A 21,962-nucleotide genomic window follows, 5' to 3' on the forward strand; every position below is an offset into this window, starting at 1 on the left:
AGAAATGCAGATTTCTTACTTCCCTGGATCATAAGAAAACAATCGAGTCTTTTTGGAACTCTAATGAAAGGCAGAGGTGCTTCGGAGGAACAATAACATCAGTAGCGAAGCAATCTGAATTAGGATTCAGTGGCTTAGACAGAAAAGGAAGCAAGTCTCTGCTATTCTTTACATTGCAAGACTTTGCCTGATGGCTTTGAAAAATACCTAGAGTTCTCATTGGAGATCTGTAGCCATCTGTTTCACTAAACTCAGTGTGAGCAGAATCCAAAAACTTTTCCACGGAGAGATTGCAATCATTTAAATTTACACCTCTGAAACCTTTGCAACTATTGAAATCAGTAGCCATTAAATTCTCAGTGATTTCAGGCTCATTTAGAGAACTAGCAGGAAGACTGAGTGAGCTTTCCTTATCATTCTCACTTTGAAAACTGCTGGAAATTCCTAAGGGCAGTGTTTCAACAAACTGCTGTTTGGCACTTAATGGAGAAACAGACACTGATTTTTCCTCACTAGGAACAGAGAGGATAGCTTTTTCAAAAACAATCTCTGTAGCTCCTATAGGCAGAGAAATAGCGGAGATTGGACTGGCAAACTGTGCCACTGGCAGAACTTCTATATCAGGCAGAATGCCAGCAATTTGCTTACTGCTTTCTACTATCACAATTGGAGTAACCACCTTTTGCAGATCCTTGCACACTGAAAGAGATAAGGATTCACAGATTCTATGTCCTTGAGCATTTTGCCCAATAGGACAGACTGCCAAAAGAGGCATGGCCGCAGAGATATCCTCACTATTCTCCTCCTTCATGACCTGAGTAATTAATTGTTGCACAGCAGTCCTTGGCACCTGTTCTGCAGAAAAATCAGCAGAATAGGAAGATGGTATTAAGTTTTCAACAGACTGAGGCACAGGAAAATCAGGAGGAGGAGGAGAAAGGCAAGCCAATGGACTAACAGTCGGCTGACTTTTTTCAGAATTTAATAATCCTGGCAGTTGCGATGGAGGTAACAATTTTGGAGTTTTTGAGACTGCCAGAGACTGAGATACAGGTCTGGACAATTTTGCTATTACATCACGGCACTTTCTCCACACGTGCAAGATTTTAACAGACGTTTCTGGAGATTTACGCAAAGCTACCCCTACTCTCTCCCATTTCTGAACATCTAAAGATCCACCCTCTGGGAACCACCCACAGGTTTGAGCAATCTGACAAAGCATTTGTTCAATTAATCTATCATAATCGCCAGTATAACCAGCAGAAGCTAATAAAAATACTAAATCTTGTTTATGTTGCAATTGAAGGTTTGATAAACCACCACCCATGATCTTACCTGAGTTTGGTGCGCACCGGACTCCTGCAGAGCGATAAGATCTTTAAGCCTGTTTAACCCCTTCGACAAAGGCAGATTTAAACAGCACCGAGGAGGTATGAATTGCAAAGAAAGGGAGTTCGTTTTTAAAACTGTCCCTTTTAAAATAATACTTAGCCTCACACGGGGCACCAATCTGTGGTGTTTCTAATTGAATTACCACGGCACGTTACTTAAAAGAATAGAGAAAAGACAAGACGTTTGAACCAGCAAACGACCTGTATGAGGATAAATGAGCAAGAGAGAGAGAGCTCCCTTCAGCCCTCATACAGGTACTTTTTATTGAAAACAAAACCCGCCTTCCAAGATTCAAATCATCCAATCACAGTGTCCAGAGCAAACTCCCCCCACAGGCCATGTGCCATGAAGAAGAACAAAGAATCTTTGAACTTAGCAGAACTGTTTTGATCTAACCCTACTTCCTAGGCTACAGGTAATTAGCATTCCAAGATCAGGTAGAAGAAAGACACAAGATTGATAGGAGGAAGTGAAAGAACAAGCATCCTGGCCATATTGACACTTCCCAGGCCTCCAGGATGTTAGCAGATATACTTCAAAGAAACAAGAGGTACAGATGCTCTGAGGTTATCAAAGATACACTCATTGCCATGTAGTTGTAAATTAAACAGCAACCAAATTGGAAAAGAGAGACGTGACTCTGTTGCTAGCCAGCAATGGAGTTTTAAGACACAGCCAATTAATGCAGCCAGATTCAGGTCATGTAGGATAAATATGAAAATCATATTTTGCCACCGGAACCAGAAAGGAGCTTTGCACTCAAGCACAACCAATATTGGTCTCGGAATGTCCAGCTCGACTTCCACCATGTTCTTAGGCAATTTATTTATTCCTTATTTATCCCTGCATGAACACCACAAGATAGCCCACCCCCTGTTCGCCGCCGCTGGAGGGGGAGGGCAATGACGACCTCTGGGCGTATGACCAATGCCTCCCCCTAAGACCCCTTTAACGGGAACCCTGGTATTGCCACCGTAATGGGGGCGGGGGTCACCCCCCACACCCCCATTTTAGGTAGATGATCTTAATCTTTTAAATGTTCCCTAAGACTCTCATGAAGCATTATCAGCACAGAATGCAGATGCTGATGAGAAAGTCTACTTACATCTCCATCCACTGTCTCTCTCACTGGCTGAATGATCAAACCAAAGGAGATCTCTATGCCTCTAGAGCCCTAGCGACCAAGGAGCCAGCAGAGGGAGGTGTCACAATGAAGGGCGTGTCACAAGGACCTCCGCAACCTAGCAACCACCAGCACTTAACTGACACTACTCTCAACTGACACTACCAAGTTTGCTTATATGGCTTTTAATCCAAGTTCAGCTTTTTACAAAAATGTAAAATGAAATTTATCCCTTTATATTCAAGCTTCCGTTGTTCCTGCACCTTCTGAGCATTAGCTGTGTAATCTACCTCTCTGCCTCTGGTTGAAAGGCCTGGTTAAAATGGAACATTTTTGCCTGGCGCCTAAAGGTGTATAATGAAGGCGCCAGGCAAACTTCCCTGGGGAGAGCATCCCACAGACGGGGAGCCACTGCAGAGAAGGCCCCGTTCTCATGTTGCCACCCTCCGGACCTCTCGAGGAGGAGGCACACAAAGGAGGGCCTCAGAAGGTGATCTCAGGGTCCGGGTAGGTTCATCATGCTTTGACCAATTATTTCTGCTTAGAAAGTATATGAATCAAATACAAAGTTTTCTCATTGCAGATTAATGGGAAGTGTGTGGTGGAGGGGTAGGGCACCCACCCACTCTTTTCCCATAGGAAGGGGTCTTGGTAACCTGTTAATTGCAAGGACACTGCCATGCATGTATAAACAGGGGAAAATGTATTACAGAATTAAATGTTGTTTTCTTGTGAGATTCATTATAGTTAAGCCTACCAGAAATATGCTTTAATTCTTGGAAGGATGAACATTAATTTAAATATGGTTCAGCTACAGGACAGGACAAGCTTAATGAATTAACCATCTTTTCTCCACAGCAGGGTGTTTGCTGGTGGGGGGGGGAGGTAGTGCTAACCAGACTTTATTTTAATCAAGCTTTATAACTCTGACTTAATAAATCTTCTAAGTAATTTAATTTTGCCTCGCTGAAATGTTTAGTGCTGCACGTGAGATTTTTAGTTCTTCCCCGTTTCCTCTCATATAACTACTCACAGTAAGCAGAGATGAGAAGTGTTTGCAGTGAGAACAAAACAAGATTGAATTGCCTAAGTGTAACTTGTGTTGCTTTTTAGGTGCGATGTAATATTATGTGCCTTGCCGGCTGGCCACAGAACTTAGACAGCATTCAAAATGGTATACGGCGAATTCTTCCACAGACCGGGACAAGATGAGGAGCTTGTCAACTTGAATGTGGGCGGCTTCAAGCAGTCCATTGGCCAAAGCACATTGCTCAGATTTCCCCATACGAGACTCGGGAAGCTGCTCAAATGCCATTCAGAAGAAGCTATCCTGGAACTGTGCGATGACTACAGCGTTGCGGAGAAGGAGTACTACTTTGACCGGAACCCTTCCTTGTTCCGCTACGTGCTGAATTTTTATTACACAGGGAAACTCCACGTCATGGAAGAGCTCTGCGTCTTCTCCTTCTGCCAGGAAATAGAGTACTGGGGAATCAACGAGCTCTTCCTTGACTCTTGCTGCAGCAACAGGTACCAAGAAAGGAAAGAAGAGGGACACGATAAGGAGTGGGACCAGAAAAGCAATGCCGGAAGCCTGGATTCTTCTGACGATGAGTCGTCCATCTTTGAGAAGGAGCTCGAGAAGTTTGATAAGCAATGGTTGGGGGAGCTGCGCAAGAACATATGGGTCAGAATGGAGAACCCTGCCTCTTGCTTGTCCGCCAAGTTGATTGCCGTTTCCTCCTTGAGCGTGGTCGTGGCATCCATTGTGACCATGTGCATCCATAGCATGCCGGAATTCCAGAAGCTGGATGCCAACGAAAGGGAGATAGAAAACCCTATTCTGGAAATAGTAGAGATCATATGCATCATCTGGTTCACCTCTGAGCTTATGATCAGGTTGGCTGCTGCTCCGAGTCAGAAAAAGTTCTGGAAGAACCCGCTGAACATTATAGACTTTGTCTCCATCATTCCGTTCTACGCCACTTTGGCCGTAGACACAAAAGAGGAGGAAAGCGAAGACATCGAGAACATGGGGAAAGTGGTCCAGATCCTGCGTTTGATGAGGATATTCCGTATACTGAAGCTGGCTAGGCACTCTGTTGGGCTTCGGTCATTGGGTGCCACTTTGAGGCACAGCTACCATGAAGTTGGACTTCTGCTTTTGTTCCTGGCTGTTGGGATTTCCATTTTCTCCGTCCTGGTCTACTCTGTGGAAAAAGATGATGACACATCAGAGTTGCAGAGTATCCCAATCTGCTGGTGGTGGGCCACCATTAGCATGACCACCGTTGGCTATGGAGACACCTACCCGGTCACCCTTGGAGGGAAGATCATTGGCACAACGTGCATCATCTGTGGAATATTAGTGGTAGCTCTTCCCATCACGATCATTTTCAACAAGTTTTCCAAATACTACCAGAAGCAGAAGGATATTGATGTGGACCAGTGCAACAACGACCCCAAGGAGAAGACAAACGAGCTCCCTTATTTTAATATTAGGGATATTTATGCAAAAAGGATGCACTCCTTTATTTCTAGCCTTTCTTCAGTAGGATTTGTAGCCAACGATCAAGATTCAACGGACGCCTCAAGCATCCAAGATCTTGACGATGTTTATAACACAACATCTTTGCAGAATGGTACAGGAAAATGAGTTGAATCTCTTTTCTTTACTGTTTCCTTCTAATATTAGCACAGCTTTGACAAAGAGCACTTAAATTCTCAGGGTATCTTAACTCTCTGCCATATTAGGGCATTCTTAGCTCTGATGATGTTGCACATTCTTTACAGTTTAGATGGGGCTTAGGGATAGATAGACTGTGTGTGGTGGATTAGTTTTTTTTGTTTTTGTTTTTTACATGGCTTCAGAAAATGGTATCGAGTGTGCTTGGTCCAGCAACCGAGTCTGATAACCTTTTAAGGAATGTGTGGTTTGAATGGATTGTGCATTGTGAAATAGTGAGTTACTAGCACACGGGAAACATGCTGGGACAAATGTAATTTTTTTATTTGGGTGATTATACCTGAGAATGAACAGAAGTGCATACGAAACCATATTTGCTAAGAAACCAAATAGTCCTAAACTAAGCCAGGGGGCCTGTTAGCATCTGAGGTTAAAATTCGATATTATACAGGGCTAGGGAAAGGCTTTGCTCCTCGACCGTAGTTCATCCAGGCCTTCTTTGGTGTTATGGGTGGGTGCAATTCACTTGCGCTTCCTGTTTGGATTTGATATCCCGCTTTTCACTACCTGAAGGAGTCTCAAAGCGGCTAACATTCTCCTTTCCCTTCCTCCCCCACAACAAACACTCTGTGAGGTGAGTGGGGCTGAGAGACTTCAGAGAAGTGTGACTAGCCCAAGGTCACCCAGCAGCTGCATGTGGAGGAGCGGAGACGTGAACCCGGTTCCCCAGATTATGAGTCTACCGCTCTTAACCACTACACCACACTGGTATAGCCAGGGTGGGCAGCTTGCATGCAGCCTTCAGCCTAATGCTGTGCCAGTGGAGGAAGCCTGGTGGGAGATACTGGGAGGAAGGAAGGGAGTGGAACAGAAACCAATGGAGTGATGGATAGAGAAGAAATTGAAAGCCCCTTGGCAAGCAATGTACAGCAGTTTAAACATCTGGTGAGTGTGATCTGTCCTTTCTCCAGCAGCCTGCTGGGCTGGGAGAAAGAGGAAGGGGATGAAGGGGTACAGGGAGCGTGATTGGTCCTGGCTGGTTTTGGGTGTAACCCCAACCATACCCAGTTCAACCTTGCCCACCTCTGGCCTTCCCTACCTGCCAGATCCAGGGAGAGAAAAACGGTTCCAAACTCCCACCTTTCGATGTGCAAACCAGGCACAGGCACCTGTTTCAGATGCATGTGTTGCTTAGCTGCCTGATCTCAGGAAAGATGTGCGCATTGACACTTTATGTGCCAGCCATTCGTCCTTCATTTCTCACTGCAGGGTTGGGCGACCATTTTTTTTTTTAACCTACCTACTTGTCTACACACACAAACACGAACACAGGCAAGCAAGAAGCATTATTCAAGGGCACCTTCCAATCCGGCAGAAGCACTTGAGGAAGGTGTTGAACAAGCCTGGGGTGGGGTGGGGTCCAATGAGAAGACTGTGGTTCACTAAGAGAAGCCAGGGGAAGAGGCTGCATTCAGGCCTCCATCTTTGATTTAGTGTCTGAACCTACCCTTAATCCATAGATCAACATGGTGGATATCAGGGTCAGGAAATGAGTCAGCCATATTATTCCTTCCAACTCACACAGTTCAGTTCACTTTTTAAATGGACACATAACAGAGCTGGAAGGAACCCAGAAGCCATATCATATATTTCCTTGTCCCTAGCATAAAATTAAACTGCCAACTTGCACAAATCCGAATCATAGCATCCCCCGATCAGAGAGAAGGTGCACCCCATAATAGTGTTGGCCGAGCAGTTGACTTGAGGCAATTTGTACAAATTTGGCAGTATACTTCTGTTTTAATTTCTGGATCCTGGGACTTCTTAAGTGAATCCATCCTAGCACATAGAAACACATTTCGATTTATTTTTCTCTTTCTGATTAATTTCTACTTTGGGGAAGGCAGATTGCTCCCGCAGCTTGCAATACTACGGACTATGTCAAGCTGACCACGAAGCCAGACTAAATGTCAAGTGTTTGCCCCTGTTTATGGGCTCAGGGTTTTATATCCTCTGTGTACTTCCTTTGTTTTGGTGATGGTGACAGCAGGATGCATGACAAAGCAGTGAAGCATTTGCTCGGTTCTCCGCTGATTGCCGTCGGAGGAATTCATCAAGGCTGACTATAAATGGAATAGGGGTGCTATCATCTTTGTACGTGAGATTGCAAGTCGAAATTCCGATAGCCACCCTGCCACTAAAGTCCACAGAGATCCTCGTAATCACCTGGAGGAGGCTAAATTATCTCATATGAAATCACACATTGCGTACACACAGCAGGAGCTTTCCGGAGCAGCAGAACCTACTACTGCAAGGGAGATTTGCTGGTGCACACCATTTTTGGTCTTCGCAGCAGAATGGCCGAGCCCCCAAACCTCCATTTAAGGCAGCCAAATTGCTCGGCCGACACTAAATAGCTTAACTTAAGCAGCCTTCTCTTGTCAATCATTCTCACAAACCAGCCTGGCGGTGTTTAAAACAGAGAGACTAATGATTCAGATACCGTTAAGAGTGGTGATGAGGGAAACTCTGTAATGTTAGCTGAGAGTAGAAGTTGAAGCCTCCAGTATGTTTTATGCTTCCTGAGTAATTTTTATTATTCCGATGCTCTTCTGCTGTTGAGGGCTACCAGCCAAAAACGTTCTGAAGTCTTGTGAATCTACTTTGCTTTTTTGTTAGAGCTCTGAGATCCGCCAAGCGGAATCAGGCAGAAAAGACGTACAATTTAAGGATTAAATAACACCGAATCCAGGAATTTGTGTTGGGTACCTGAACTGAACTTTCTGCACTTCCACACAGAATCCATGATTCTGTTTACTCCAGCTTTCTTCATTGCAGCAGTATAATAATATTTTTTTGGGGGGGGGGGGGGGAATGTGTCTCATTTTATTATTCCCACTGTTAAATGACTGGAAGTCAGAAGTCCTTCCTGATCTGCTTTGGGTTACCCAGAGGTGTACTTATAGCTGCCGATTGGCCATCTGCCAACCCCTTCTCTCAAAGTCATAGGCACTAGGAGAGGCAAAACATGGAGCTTTCTGACTTGGATATATAGGGGCTAGTAGACAGCTTTCAGTGAAAAGACTGGTTTGGGGAGAGGGATTTGCTGGAATACTGGAGGATGGGGTGATAGGTTTGCAGCTTAATAGCTTCTGGCTTAATACAGAGGTAGTAGTTACTAGTGGGCTGGACACTTCTAGCTGAATTTGTATAAGCAACTCAACTTTTCCCCAGTGGTTAAGAAGGGGCCTTTGAGGGAGAAGCACAGGTGTAAACAGTGGACATTAAATTGATAGCAATGACTAGGGCAATGATGGAGGGCACAAGGAGAAGGGGACGACCGAGGATGAGATGGTTGGACAGTGTTCTCGAAGCAACTGGCTTGAGTTTGGCCAAACTGTGGGAGGCAGTGGAGGATAGGGGTGCCTGACGTGCTCTGGTCCATGGGGTCACGAAGAGTCGGACACGACTGAAGGACTGAACAACAACAGTGACTAGGACTGGGTGATATCTGGTTTTCAACATCATGATATATCACCAGATAAACATTGCGATATACCGATATACCACGATGTCTGAAATAAGGATGGCGCTATACAGAGGCATTGACTGGCTTCACGGTTTTCCCCACGTTGTGATTTTTGCATAATACACACACACACACACACACACACACCATGATTCATGATATACTGCCAAGTCAAAAGTGGACTTCAAACTGGTTTTGGATCATATTTCTCCCATCCCTAACACACATCATGATTTGTGATACGTTTCCAGGTCAAAAATTATGAAACCAGTATTGCAATATGGGCTTCAAACCAGGTTTGGATGATATATCGCCCAGCCCTGGCTAGCTGGTGGTAGGGTGGGCATGGCAGACACATGCAGCTTTCTTTGCTGTTCCACGTGCCAGCACAGACTTTACCTTGTCTGAATACAAGTGAAGCATTGGGTTTGCTGCATGCAACAGTTTTCTTGGAATACCTGGCAAGGCTGTTGTGCAGAGACACACCCTGGAAGACATGAATTGCTAGAAGTATCGTTAGTTACCAGGTTCTTCTTGGTTCAGCTGGTGTATGCAGTCATGTGTATAGCAAGTCCCTTCAAAACCACTCCTTTTAAACAACTTTTGTGAGTTTTGAAGGACATCAGTGCAGTAATTTCAGCCTCAGCAAGCGCAGCCAGCTTACAGCATGCTGACTCATACCGCCTGTGCCTGAGTCCCTTATTCTTTGCGAAATCACCAAGATCTGCTAAAAGTCTGGATAAAGTTCTTTCAATGCTCTCAGATTAATCAATAGCTCTTATAAACCCATTACAACTTTTTCAGTGCGCTGAGCACCTCTCTGTCTTTGTGTTTTATTATTACTTTTTAAAGCCCCAAAGAACCACATCCTGCAATTTGTGTGGCACACTGATAAGCGCTCAGAAATATTGCTGTGACTGATGCTACAGAGCATATGCTTCCTACTCTTTCCGAATCTTTCAGTCTCAATGCGGTGCAAATCCTTTAAAAAGTTGCCTGTTTTCCGCAGTGCTGTTTTCATTTCCTAAGATCTTCTCTGCTTGTGTGCTTTTGTCTGCAGAAAGACACAGAGGATGGGAAAGTCTATGGGAAGCCAAGGCTTCAGAGCCTTAGTCCAAACAACAAACCCATCTCAGTGGCTTTTATTGTTAACTTGAGAAATCCTTGTGCTAATTCACAGGAGAGATGAGTGTTTTGGGAGAGCTGGGCCCTTTCCTCTACTGTGCTTCACTTTAGACCATGACTATTTGCATATTGACCTGTTCCGTCTCCGACCTGGGGCGGTTCACCCCTCTTTGGGCAACCTGGCATGCCTTGGCTCCCCGGGGCTCGCCATATTGATGCCGAACTTAGTGCGGACACCCGATCGGCATAGCCCACAGCAGCCCCAAACTCCTGAGCTCAAGCGATCTGCCAGACTCAGCCTCCAGGTGTAGCTGGATTACAGGCCCAGCTCCTGCCCACCTAGCAGTTCGAAAGCTCGTCAAAGTGCAAGTAGATAAATAGGTACCGCTCTGGCGGGGAGGTAAACGGTGTTTTCGTGCGCTGCTCTGGTTCTCCAGAAGCGGCTTAGTCATGCTGGCCACATGACCCGGAAGCTGTACACCGGCTCCCTCGGCCAGTAATGCGAGATGAGCACCGCAACCCCAGAGTCGGACACGACTGGACCTAATGGTCAGGGGTCCCTTTGCCCTTTATTTCCATATTGTTAGCCAGAGTGAGGCAACTGCCTCGGGCAGCTGGTTTGGGGTATCATGAAAGGCCAAGAATGACCAACATGGTTCCTGCTAGATCTTGTTGGTGGGTGAAAACTCCCATCAGCCCCAGCCAACATGGATGAAAGTCAGGAATGATGGGAGTTGTAGTTTCTGCAAGACATCACATTGTCTACCCCTGGAACAGAAAAAGAGAGAGCAGCCGACCAAATGAGTTTTGTAGTTGAGCAGGGATTTTGGCCCAAATCTCTACTCCAGAATTGGAGAATTCTGGCCCATGGGTCTAATCAGACTTCCCCATTTACTCCCAAGGTTGAGGCCATTTTGGCCAAGCTTTGCCCACCTGAGCTTTACCTGATGTCACACTGGTTCTTTATTGTTCAAATCTACCTAAAGGGAGCTGGCTTGCTTTTGAATATGAAATTGCTAAGTTTTGCAAAATGTTCAAGTTTTCCCTGGTGCTATGGGTAGGGACTGCCATTTTGGATGTAATGACTGGCTGTGAGTCTGAAAGACTGCAAGCGTATATAATGCTGGATTGTATTCAAGAAAGTGTGATATGTTTTTCCTTGCTTTAACCAACCATGAAGCAATAGCTGCAGGAGTTCATATAACTTGAGAGTAAAAATTATCATTTCACTTTGTGCAAAATTGCATCTTGACTGCAGCCGCTTCCAGATCATAATACATTAGGCAAAATATTTGGGGTGGATGAATTTTGGCAGGAACCGATAACCTTATCTGAAATTATTTCTACTCTCCTGATCTTTCTAAACCACAGTAATCTTTTGCAATGTGAAAGTAGGAAGAGTATCAAGTTTCTGTTTGTGATGGAAACTCAAGAAAGCAAAACTTTATTCCCTGGAGTAAAGTTAGAGTGGATTACTCAGAGCTTCATGTAACGTGGGTCAAGAATGTATACATGGGGTAAGGTAAGCTGGATTCTGTGACTAACAAATTGTCAAAAATAAGCAAAGGTGCATATTCTGCATAGTTTGCATAATTCCTGTTTTGTTTTCTGTAGCCTGACTTAAGAGGTAAGGACTTATGCAGGGCACAGGAGACCCTGCATGCTGTCCACAAACATTTAAGCCTTGTCTTTATAACCTTGCAAGTGCTGAAACTCAAGCTAATGACAGCCAGCCCTGGCTATACTTATCAGTACTGTGGGTGAGATTCTATCCCCAGTTCCCATGAGAAAGTTGGAGTCGTACTCCAAAATTTTAGTTTCTTGCCATCGGAATTCATTTGTAACCTTTGTTTTGTTCATGCGTATGCCTTATAATTTGGTGAGACGCCGTTAAGTTCTCCCCTTTAATTATTACAGATGCTTTATATGTTGTTTATTTTTTTTAAAGTGCTCCAAAGCAGCTACACAAAACGTTCTAGTTTTATCGACTAGATTGCTTTATCTACTAGCTCGTAGTGGTGGCCAGCTGTGGCCCAGGGGCCGTAAAGGGGGCAGTGGTGAAGTTTTACACTACTAGTTCAGGGCATAAGAATTCATAGCAATTTTTTTAAGGGAAGCATGTTGGTGTTCAAGCACTGTGATGCCCTCTCTCAGGCAGGCTAGAGACAAAAAAAAAATCGCACCATGGCACAGGGGGCAGGGGAGGGGGCATGTTTTCATTTATTTATTCTGAGCATCTCTGCCCTTCTCTTCATTGTAACGTAACAGTCCGACTGCCCTGGCTACCAATTAGTTCCCAGGCCCAATTCAAAGTGCTGGTTTTGAGCTATAAAGCCTTAAACGGCTTAGGACTGCAATACCTCAAGGACCGCCTCTTTTCATATGAACCTGACCCTGAGATCATCTTCCGAGGCCCTTCTTCGTGTGCCTCCTCCTTGAGAGGTCCAGAGGGTGGCAACACGAGAACAGGCCTTCTCTGCAGTGGCTCCCCATCTGTGGAATACTCTCCCCAGGGAAGTTCGCCTGGTGCCTTCATTATACACCTTTAGGCGCCAGGCAAAAACATTCCTTTTTAACCAGGTCTTTGGTTGATCTGAATGACATCCAATGCCTTTTTTAAATGTGTTGGAGGGGGGGTTATTGGGTTGTTTTTGTTTTTATTACGTGTCTTGTATTTTTATATTGTGATCTTATCCTGTGAACTGCCATGAAATCTGTGGATATCGGGCGATATACAAATTTAATTAATAACAACGACAATAATAATTTTAGATAGTTGTAACTTGCCCTGTGACCTGCAAGTGAAGGAGGGTAATAAAACAAATCAACACGCAAGGGCTGATTTCTGGTTTTCCACTGTTCAGCAATATAGGATGACACTGAAAAGAAGGAGAGGGCTACTGCTGAGCTGCAATGAATCACTTTGTGAATTTTCGAAAACACAGCCCTTTTGGTGTGTGGCAGTTGCACCAGAGAGGCAGAGAGGTAGATTAGATAGCTAATGCTCAGTAGGTGCAGGAACAACAGAAGCTTGAATATAAAGGGATAAATTTCATTTTACATACTTGTAAAAAGCTGAACATGGATTAAAAGCCATATAAGGAAACTTGGTAGTGTCAGTTGAGAGTAGGGTCAGTTCAGTGCTGGTGGTTGCTAGGTTGCGGAGGTCCTTGTGACACGCCCTTCATCGTGACACCTCCCTCTGCTGGCTCATTGGTCGCTGGGGCTCTAGAGGCATAGAGATCTCCTTTGGTTTGATCATTCAGCCGGTGAGAGAGAAAGTGGATGGAGATGTGAGTAGACTTTCTCATCAGCATCTGCATTCAGTGTTGATAATGCTCCATGAGAGTCTTAGGGAACATTTAAAAGATTAAGATTGGGAATAATTTAAAGGCTTCAGCCAGCCCTTCTGGGCTTCTGTATGACTCCACCTACTGTTTTGTAACAGTGAAGGGAAGTGACTGTAGGCTCTGCTTACACTTTAGGAAAAGGAAAACTAACAAGATATCACGCCTTGGAAAAGGGCGTTCTTTTTAGGCTAGTGACACAAGAGTCACTTGATAACTCGCCATGGGAGCATTAAGAATGCCCTCTGGAGAGGGTAAAGTCTTGCATTTTCTTCCTCCCCTTCTTGCCTCCCAGGGCCCATCTTTCAAAGGACAGCCAAGGTACAAAACCCTTCAGCAAGCTGGTGTTTCTTCTATAGTAATATTAGTATGTGGTATTTGATGTTTCCCTTTTAAACATCCCTTCTCCACACTAAGCAAACCCTCCTCTTTCAATGAGATAATGAGAACTGTCTTATAATATCCAAAGGGTGCTATTGTGGCTACAGAATTCAAGCACTCTCTTCACAGGATACCCATTATGATATGCTTAGAAAAGTGAATCCATCTTGAGCTTTGAGTCGTGAATGCCCAAACCAGTTTAGGGATGTAGATCAGGAGAGTTCTGTGAGTCCCATTTCTCACATTTTAACAGGCCTTCTCTGCAGTGGCTCCCCGTCTGTGGAATGCTCTCCACAGGGAAGTTCACCTGGCGCCTTCATTGTACACCTTTAGGCGCCAGGCAAAAACGATCCTTTTTCACCAGGCCTTTGGTTGATCCGATTGACGTCTTATACCCTTTTAAAATGTGGCTCTTTTGGGTGTGGGGTCAGGGGTTATTGGGTTGTTTTTATTTTGGTTATATATTTTGTGGTTTTATATTTTGATTTTGTTCTGTGAGCCGCCCTGAGACCTCCGGGTATAGGGCTGCATATAAATTCAATAAACAACAACAACAGTGTAAGTTACAGGTGGGTAGCCGTGTTGGTCTGCCATAGTCGAAACAAAATAGGAAATTCTTTCCAGTAGCACCTGAAGTGTGCATGCACACGAAAGCTCATACCAAGAACAAACTCAGTTGGTCTCTAAGGTGCTACTGGAAAGAATTTCCTATTTTGTTTCAACAACAGTGTAAGTCATGGTATAATATATTGTTGGAGTTTGGTATGTGTAGCAGCAGAGTAAGGAAAGAAATAGTTTGGTGAGACTGCTTGTTGTAAGATTTTATTTTATTTTTAAAGTACTGCTGGCAAGCAAAGGCATTCCGAATTCATGTTTACAGGATCCTTCAAGGATTCCTCTCCAGGTAGAGATGGGAACAACTGAGGTCTGAAATCCTGGAGGGCCACTGCTAATCATTGCAGACAGTATTGAGCTAGGCGAGCCAGTGGTCTGACTCAGTGCTATTTTTCTACAAAAAGAGGTGCTAAAACTCACCATGAACGCCTGCCTTGTTCTCTTATACATGGGATGCAGGTGGCGCTGCGGTCTAAACCACTGAGCCTCTTGGGCTTGCCGATCACAAGTTCGGCGGTTCAAATCCCTGCAACAGAATGAGCTCTCGTTGCTCGGTCCCAGCTCCTGCCAACCTAGCAGTTCAGAGGCAAGAAGATAAATAGGTACCGCTGCGGCGGGAAGGTAAACAATGTTTCCGTGCGCTCTGGTTTCCATCATGGTGTTCCGTTGCGCCAGAAGCGGTTTAGTCATGCTGGCCACATGACCTGGAAAGCTGTCTGTGGACAAACGCCGGCTCCCTCGGCCTGAAAGCGAGATGAACGCCGCTACCCCATAGTCGCATTTGACTGGACTTAACCACCCAGGGGTCCTTTACCTGTTCTCCTATACTGGCGGTGGCGCCCACCTGAGAGGTGCCGGAACTGAGTTTCAGGCCTGAGTATAATGCACTTTCCTATCTTCTCTTGGCTGCCGAGACAAATAGCTGTAAGCTTTAGGATTGGATGACTGTCTCCAGCACAGACAGAAAGCCCAAATGAGTGTGGGAAATGAAATCACCTATGATTCATTGTGGGATAAACTAACTTCCTTAAGTGAGCTGCAAGAGCATGTGGCCAGTAGTATAGGTTTGTTCCGATGCCCCATCCCCTCATCTGGAGGGCTCCCCCCCCCTTCCCAATGAAATGCTAATACGTACGTGCAAGGTTGCCTAATAGATTGCTATACATGCTGACTGGGTACCTGTCAAAACATTGCTGCATTTCCTTAAGAAAGGCTGGCACAAAGCTAATCGCTGCTAATGTGCGGTGTGTGGAACTGCGTCCAGGGCTTTGCTGCATTACAGGAATGTGTGGCTCATGCAGAGTGCTCTTGTGAGAAAACAGTGCTTGCTGCTGCTGCTGCTGCTGGAATCCCTTGGGCCAAATGCTGAAAACTTAATAGTTGGCGGGGGAAGGTTTTTGTTGTGTGTGCGTGTTCATTAGTCGTCTGTGCAAAGCAGTACCTGTGGCGCTGCAAGAAATGGTGCAGTTAGCATTAACTGCAAAGAGAGAAAAAAGCCTTTGAGGTTGCTGCTTTCCTGTTCTTGTATCCTTTGGGGTTTTTTTTTTTTTGTTCGATTATTGCATTTGTGGTTTAATTGTTTTGGATTGCAGTCTTAACCCTCTGCCCACTTTGCTTGCAGTAAGTCCTCTTGAACTCAGTGGAGTGCATTTCTGAATCAACATGCACAGGACACCGCAAATATATTTTTCTGAGCTGCCTTGGGGAAATTAGTCTTATTCTATGTCCTCCCTGGGGGGCTCTTGGACGGGTGGCACCCACCATTTTTGCTCATCCCGACAGTTCAGATGCTTGAAATTTCTCTACAGGGAGCTGCCTATGTAATGTCTTAATTGTTTACACAGTTGCACAGGGTTGCCATACGTCCGGGACACCCTCGACATGTCTTCTTTTGATGTGCCTACATGCCCATCTGGGGGGATTTTTGTTTGAATTTTAAGCAAATCTCTGGGCTTTTGGAGGGTTGGTTTTTTTTAAAACTGTGTTATGTGAGTGGCTCGGGTTCAGGCTCAGGTGCGGGCAACCTGGGCTCTGGCTGTGTCTTGGGCTCTGGTGTGGACGGCTTGGCCGAGTGTGTGTGTGTGTGTGATTGTCTTAAAAAAAGCTCAACAACTTCTTCTTCTTGAAAATAATTACAGAAGTTCAAAATATGCCACGTTGTGTCAATACCAAATTACCATTCCAATTCAAATATAAATCAGTTAAAAAGCCAATTACACATTTTAGATGGCACCCCCCGTGTGCTAAGAGTTCAAGGTAAGATAATTTCATTTAATTCTGCTTCCAGAGTCTTATTTAATCCAGTTACATTTCAATCTTCATCCTAATCCCTTATACAACAGCTACAGTGTTTTTAACTTCCATTCGTATTAACACATTTAATAATTTGTATTCCTGCAACTTTTTTTTGTGTCCGTGTTTTTACTTCTGGAAATATGGCAACTCTACAGTTGCATAAATGCCATCCCCTCCCATCCACCCCCTAAACCTCCCCCCCCCCACTGATTTAGGGCTGTTTACACATTACTATTTACTCTGGCACCATCACAACCCCACTGCTGGTGTCTGAAGCCATGTACACAGAACGTTTGCTGCAATATGTACCTATCCTATAGTTTCTTGAGAAACGCTGCTATTGGATGCATTTTCCATCCTGTTTGAAAATGTAAGCCTCGTTCACTTCACAGTTAAGCTGAGGTGCGTACAGCAGAGACAGCCATTGCCCATGTGCAAAAGACTGCATCTTCATTAAGAGGAGTTAGGAGGAGCTTCCATCCCCGCCACCCCCCTCTGTTTTCCAGTGGTTTTCCTGTGGTGAAAAACAACCTCTCTGCATTTTTAGCCGCAAATGCGTACGTGGTCTTCATTTTGCCAAGGCTTTGTCGAAGACAGAGGGAGAAGGCAAGGCTTAGCGTATCATTCCTCTCATGTAGGTTTTTCTGCTGATGGGGAAACTGCTGATACAATTACATTTTCTGCTGATCTTCAGAGGTGGTCATTTTGGAACCTACGCTCATTTCAGATCCTGCCAAAATGGCCATTAGTACTGTACTTTTTCTCCTTTCATCATTTCGGAAACGCAGCCAAGCTTTTGCCTGCCACTGAAAAAGATCTTTGCAGTTATTTACTTGAATTTTCAAACTCTTAAGTCATGTTGTTATAATGTTTGTCTACAGTGGATCATCAAAGAAAATGCTGTCTGGGTTGCAGCTTAAAAAAACAACAACACTCAACATCAAACAGTTCTTAATTCTTTTCTGGGAGCAGCTACAAGTATGGTGATTTCATATAAACAATGAAAATCACACTAAATCAAATTGCAACCTTTCCCCCTATTCAACATTCAGAGGGGGGATCTGAAAGTCTTTGCATGAATGCTGTTCCAAGCAGTAAGAAGTTCTAGGGCTGCAGTTCTTACCTGGGTTTGTCTTCCTTTGGAAGGAGGTCATTGGAGGCTTATGGTGTCTTGGAATAATTGAGATTATTTACAAATATTAAAAGAAACGCAGCTTAAGCACTCCAGCTGAGAGGCAGATCCAGTGCCTCGGCCAAGTATACCTGAAGGACCATCTCCACCCCCATCGTTCAGCCCGGACACTGATGTCCAGTGCTGAGCACCTTCTGGTGGTTCCCTCTCTGTGAGAAGTGAGGATACAGGGAACCAGGCAGAGGGCCTTCTCAGTAGGGGCGCCTGCCTTGTGGAACACCCTCTCACCAGACGTCAAGGAAATAAACAACTTTCTTGACTTTCAGACCATTTTGACCAAAATGGTCAAAGGCCTGGAAACGATGCCTTATGAGGAACGGCTTAGGGAGCTGGGTATGTTTAGCCTGGAGAAGAGAAGGTTAAGGGGTGATATGATTTGTTGTTGTTCAGTCGTTCAGTCGTGTCCGACTCTTCGTGACCCCATGGACCAGAGCACGCCAGGCACGCCTATCCTTCACTGCCTCTCGCAGTTTGGCCAAACTCATGTTAGTAGCTTCGAGAACACTGTCCAAGCATCTCATCCTCTGTCGTCCCCTTCTCCTTGTGCCCTCCATCTTTCCCAACATCAGGGTCTTTTCCAGGGAGTCTTCTCTTCTCATGAGGTGGCCAAAGTACTGGAGCCTCAACTTCAGGATCTGTCCTTCTAGTGAGCACTCAGGGCTGATTTCTTTGAGAATGGATAGGTTTGATCTTCTTGCAGTCCATGGGACTCTCAAGAGTCTCCTCCAGCACCATAATTCAAAAGCATCAATTCTTCGTCGATCAGCCTTCTTTATGGTCCAGCTCTCACTTCCGTACATTACTACTGGGAAAACCATAGCTTTAACTATACGGACCTTTGTCGGCAAGGTGATGTCTTTGCTTTTTAAGATGCTGTCTAGGTTTGTCATTGCTTTTCTCCCAAGAAGCAGGCGTCTTCTAATTTCGTGACTGCTAATTTCGTGACTGGTGATATGATAGTCATGTTCAAATACAGTGGTGCCTCGCAAGATGAAATTAATTCGTTCTGCAAGTGCTGCCGTATAGCGAAAATTTCGTCTTGCGAAGCACCAACGGGGGAAGAGCAGTTTGACGGGGGGGGGGATCGCGAAATTTTTTCGTCTTGCGAGGGAAGCCGATTGGAAAATTTGTCTTGCGAGACAGCCTTTCGCTAGCGAATGCCTTTCGTCTAGTAAGTTTTTCGTCTAGCAAGGCATTTGTCTAGCGAGGTACCACTGTATATAAAAAGGATGTCATATAGAGGAGGGAGAAAGGTTGTTTTCTGCTGCTCCAGAGAAGCGGACACAGGGCAATGGATTCAAACTACAAGAAAGAAGATTCCACCTAAACATTAGGAAGAACTTCCTGACAGAAAGAGCTGTTCGACAGTGGAATTTGCTGCCAAGGAGTGTGGTGGAGTCTCCTTCTTTGGAGGTCTTTAAGCGGAGGCTTGAGAGCCATCTGTCAGGAATGCTTTGATGGTGTTTCCTGCTTAGCAGGGGGTTGGACTGGATGGCCCTTGTGGTCTCTTCCAACTCTATGATTCTATCTAGTCTAAACTCCTGCAATGCAGGAATCTTTTGCCCGTTCTGTTTACCTTCCTTACCTCCCGATTCAATCATTCCTACCCGTCCCAGCAAATTAAAGAGAAGGTGTATGGGCAGACAGATTCATGGGGGAGTGGAATACGATTATAGATTTCACAATGACTTGCCTATTTTGGGAGAGAGACTATGAATGTAGAAAGGGAATGTTCTCATTCTAATGCAGCCTCTTTGAATGTACGTTTTAAATGGCCATACATATCAACGCCATCACAATTTCATTTAATCTTTTCAGAGGGAGCCCAGGCAGTGAGAGGGAGGGATTTAAGAATTAAACATGCTTGCTTTATTTTAAAGTTTCCGTTTGTATGCACACGCATGCTTTTGGTTTGCATGGAAGATAAAAAGTCATTCCAGTTATTGTCGGCGACTCTTTATGTCTAGCAATTGCCTTCCCTTCCTGTCTTTCTTTGAATGAGCAGGCAAGGGGAAAGCTCACTAAGAGCTTGGCACACAATAATTGCCCATTAATCGTGAAACTAAGGCCCATCCTCTAAAACCTTTTCAGTTTCGACACCCAGTGCTCTTCAGCCCTCCATGGGGTTAAAACAGTAGAAGCAAGGGTGAGTATAAATGGGTGAAAAGAAATTGGTTGGAAATAAATGCACCCAAGAAGACTCGGCTCCTTTGGAAATCTTGGGCTGTGTTAGAAACTTCGATATACAGGTATAAGCTAGATGCCAAATGGCTCCTTCAGGCAAGGTTGCAGTTGCCAAAATAGAATGTCTAGTTGCCATTTTGGGGCAAGAAACGTCTTATTTTTCGAATGATGGACTGACTGTGGTTGATTCTCAGTGAAACAACTGGCTAGTTCAGATGGCAACCTTGAGATGGGTTAGGAGCTTTGAAAACAGAAAGAGCATTTTGGTTCCTGAAATTCATCCTGATTGTGCAGATAAGATATAACTGACAGAATTCTACAGGATGGGTTATTAGTGTGTGAAAACAGTCCAGGTCCAGTGATCCCCAGATGGTGGAGATGCCAGGTGTCGTCCTGGCACCCAGGCATCTTCAGTTGGTTGCAAGTAGTTGGAGACTTCCGGGTAAAGATGCATAAAGTTTTGCTGCAAAATGGGTTAAATAGAGATGATGGAGGTCAAAAATAGGTGCTGGGTATGACAAGGCTATGTAAAAACGGAATCCAGTTTCTGGTGTTTTAAAAAAAGCTTTAGACACAGACTGTCCAATGCTTCACTTTTTATATGAAGGGAAATATATCTGGAAGAAAGCATTAGGACTCACATGAGACTGAAAATACGGTTGGATTTGGGGTTGCAATGGATAATGTTGTCATGTGATTAAGTGTGCAAATGTCACGTGTTTTTAATATTTTTTATATCTACTTTTAGGTTAGGTATTTGGTGTGTAAAGAAGATGAATACAGCTATCACTCAGTTTATTTTTAAAAAAAGTTACTAGCAGGTTGGGGGGAGGGCTGATCTGGATTAGACCCAGGTAGGAAGGCACTTTAACCCTTTGTCTCCCACTGTATTCATGAGCCAGATTGGGGGCCCTGCACCTTTTTTTGCTCAGGAAAAAGTGCTCCCATTCCTACCATTTGAAGCTTTCCTTCGGATTCAAACAAGAATGCCTCCCTCCTTGATCTGGATCATGGTTAAAGCCCCCCCCCCCCGCCTCTCCATATCAAGGGCCCTTACACCTGCTATTTACTTTGTAAACATTATTTTAAAAAATGCTTATTATGTGAATTGCATGCATTTCATCTCGTTTGGCCTTTAAACCAAGGGATAAGTGGATTCCTCTTGCATTAACTTGATGGATTAGTGTCACTGTTCCAATGACCCAAATGGAACCAGGATCCAGGGTGCTTCCAACTTCACAATATGAACATTGGCAGCTATCCTCCTGAATACCATTTGCTGGCAACCACGGGAGGAGAGGGTGTTCTTATGCTCGAATCCTGCTTGACGGTTTCCAAAGGCATCTGTCTGGCCACAGTGAGACAAGGATGCCGGACTAGATAGGCCACTGGCCTGATCTTAGGCCCATATGTTCTTAACGTGGTTCTTGTTGTTTCCTGCAAACCTTGGGAGACTGTCTCTCTGCTCCCCTCTGCACTGTTCTCACACAGCTGCATTTACAGACAGTAGCTGTGCCAATAAGTTGCATGATGCTTATATCCCGATAGGAATCTTGGCCATGCATTTCCTGGTCTGCTCAGGCTGGCAGTGTGGATGTGTGTTGGTTACTAGGTAGGCAAACAGATCTGATAGGAGGCCAAGGATTAGTGTAGCTGCTGCCGATGTCACAAAGAAACTGATTGTGAATCAAAAGGGGAAGCGGTGTTCCTGTCCAAGGCAGTTCTGATGGAGGATGTGTTTTTGGAGCCTCCCTTGGGTGCAAGGTTACCCAAACACAAGTCTGTTTTTCCCCTCTGCTGACTTCCCATTCTCAGTCACCTTCAGTATCACTCCTGCTGGCAAAGCACAGGCAATGCTGTCAGCCACGTAGAACATCAAAACAGACACTGGTGCACATTCTCAATCACCAATAAGCAAGTTCTAGACATCAGCACCCAGCCTTCTGGGTTTACCTCAGGATGAAACTACATTTTATTTTATTTTAAATAATAATATTTTTTATTCATTTTGTAAGATATAAAAAAGATAACATAACATTACATAAAAAGGAGAGAAAAAAGAACATTATATTGTTCTTACATAAACATAACTT

General features: G+C 44.6%; 1 protein-coding gene across 2 annotated transcripts in view; it reads left to right on the plus strand.

Annotated features, from left to right (window-relative positions):
* Positions 1–21,962, plus strand: part of KCNS3 (potassium voltage-gated channel modifier subfamily S member 3) — a 40,795-nt gene that overhangs the window by 14,341 nt on the left and 4,492 nt on the right. For both annotated transcript variants that reach the window (XR_004426177.1, XM_033142906.1), the window contains exon 2: positions 3,629–5,157. Coding sequence is in view for 1 of the 2 variants with exons in the window: in XM_033142906.1 (XP_032998797.1) it covers positions 3,687–5,157 (1,471 nt within the window). In the remaining variant the exon portion in view is untranslated. The remainder of the gene's footprint in view (positions 1–3,628; positions 5,158–21,962) is intronic.

Source organism: Lacerta agilis, chromosome 3, assembly GCF_009819535.1.
Source record: "Lacerta agilis isolate rLacAgi1 chromosome 3, rLacAgi1.pri, whole genome shotgun sequence".
NCBI classification, from domain to species: Eukaryota; Metazoa; Chordata; class Lepidosauria; order Squamata; family Lacertidae; genus Lacerta; species Lacerta agilis.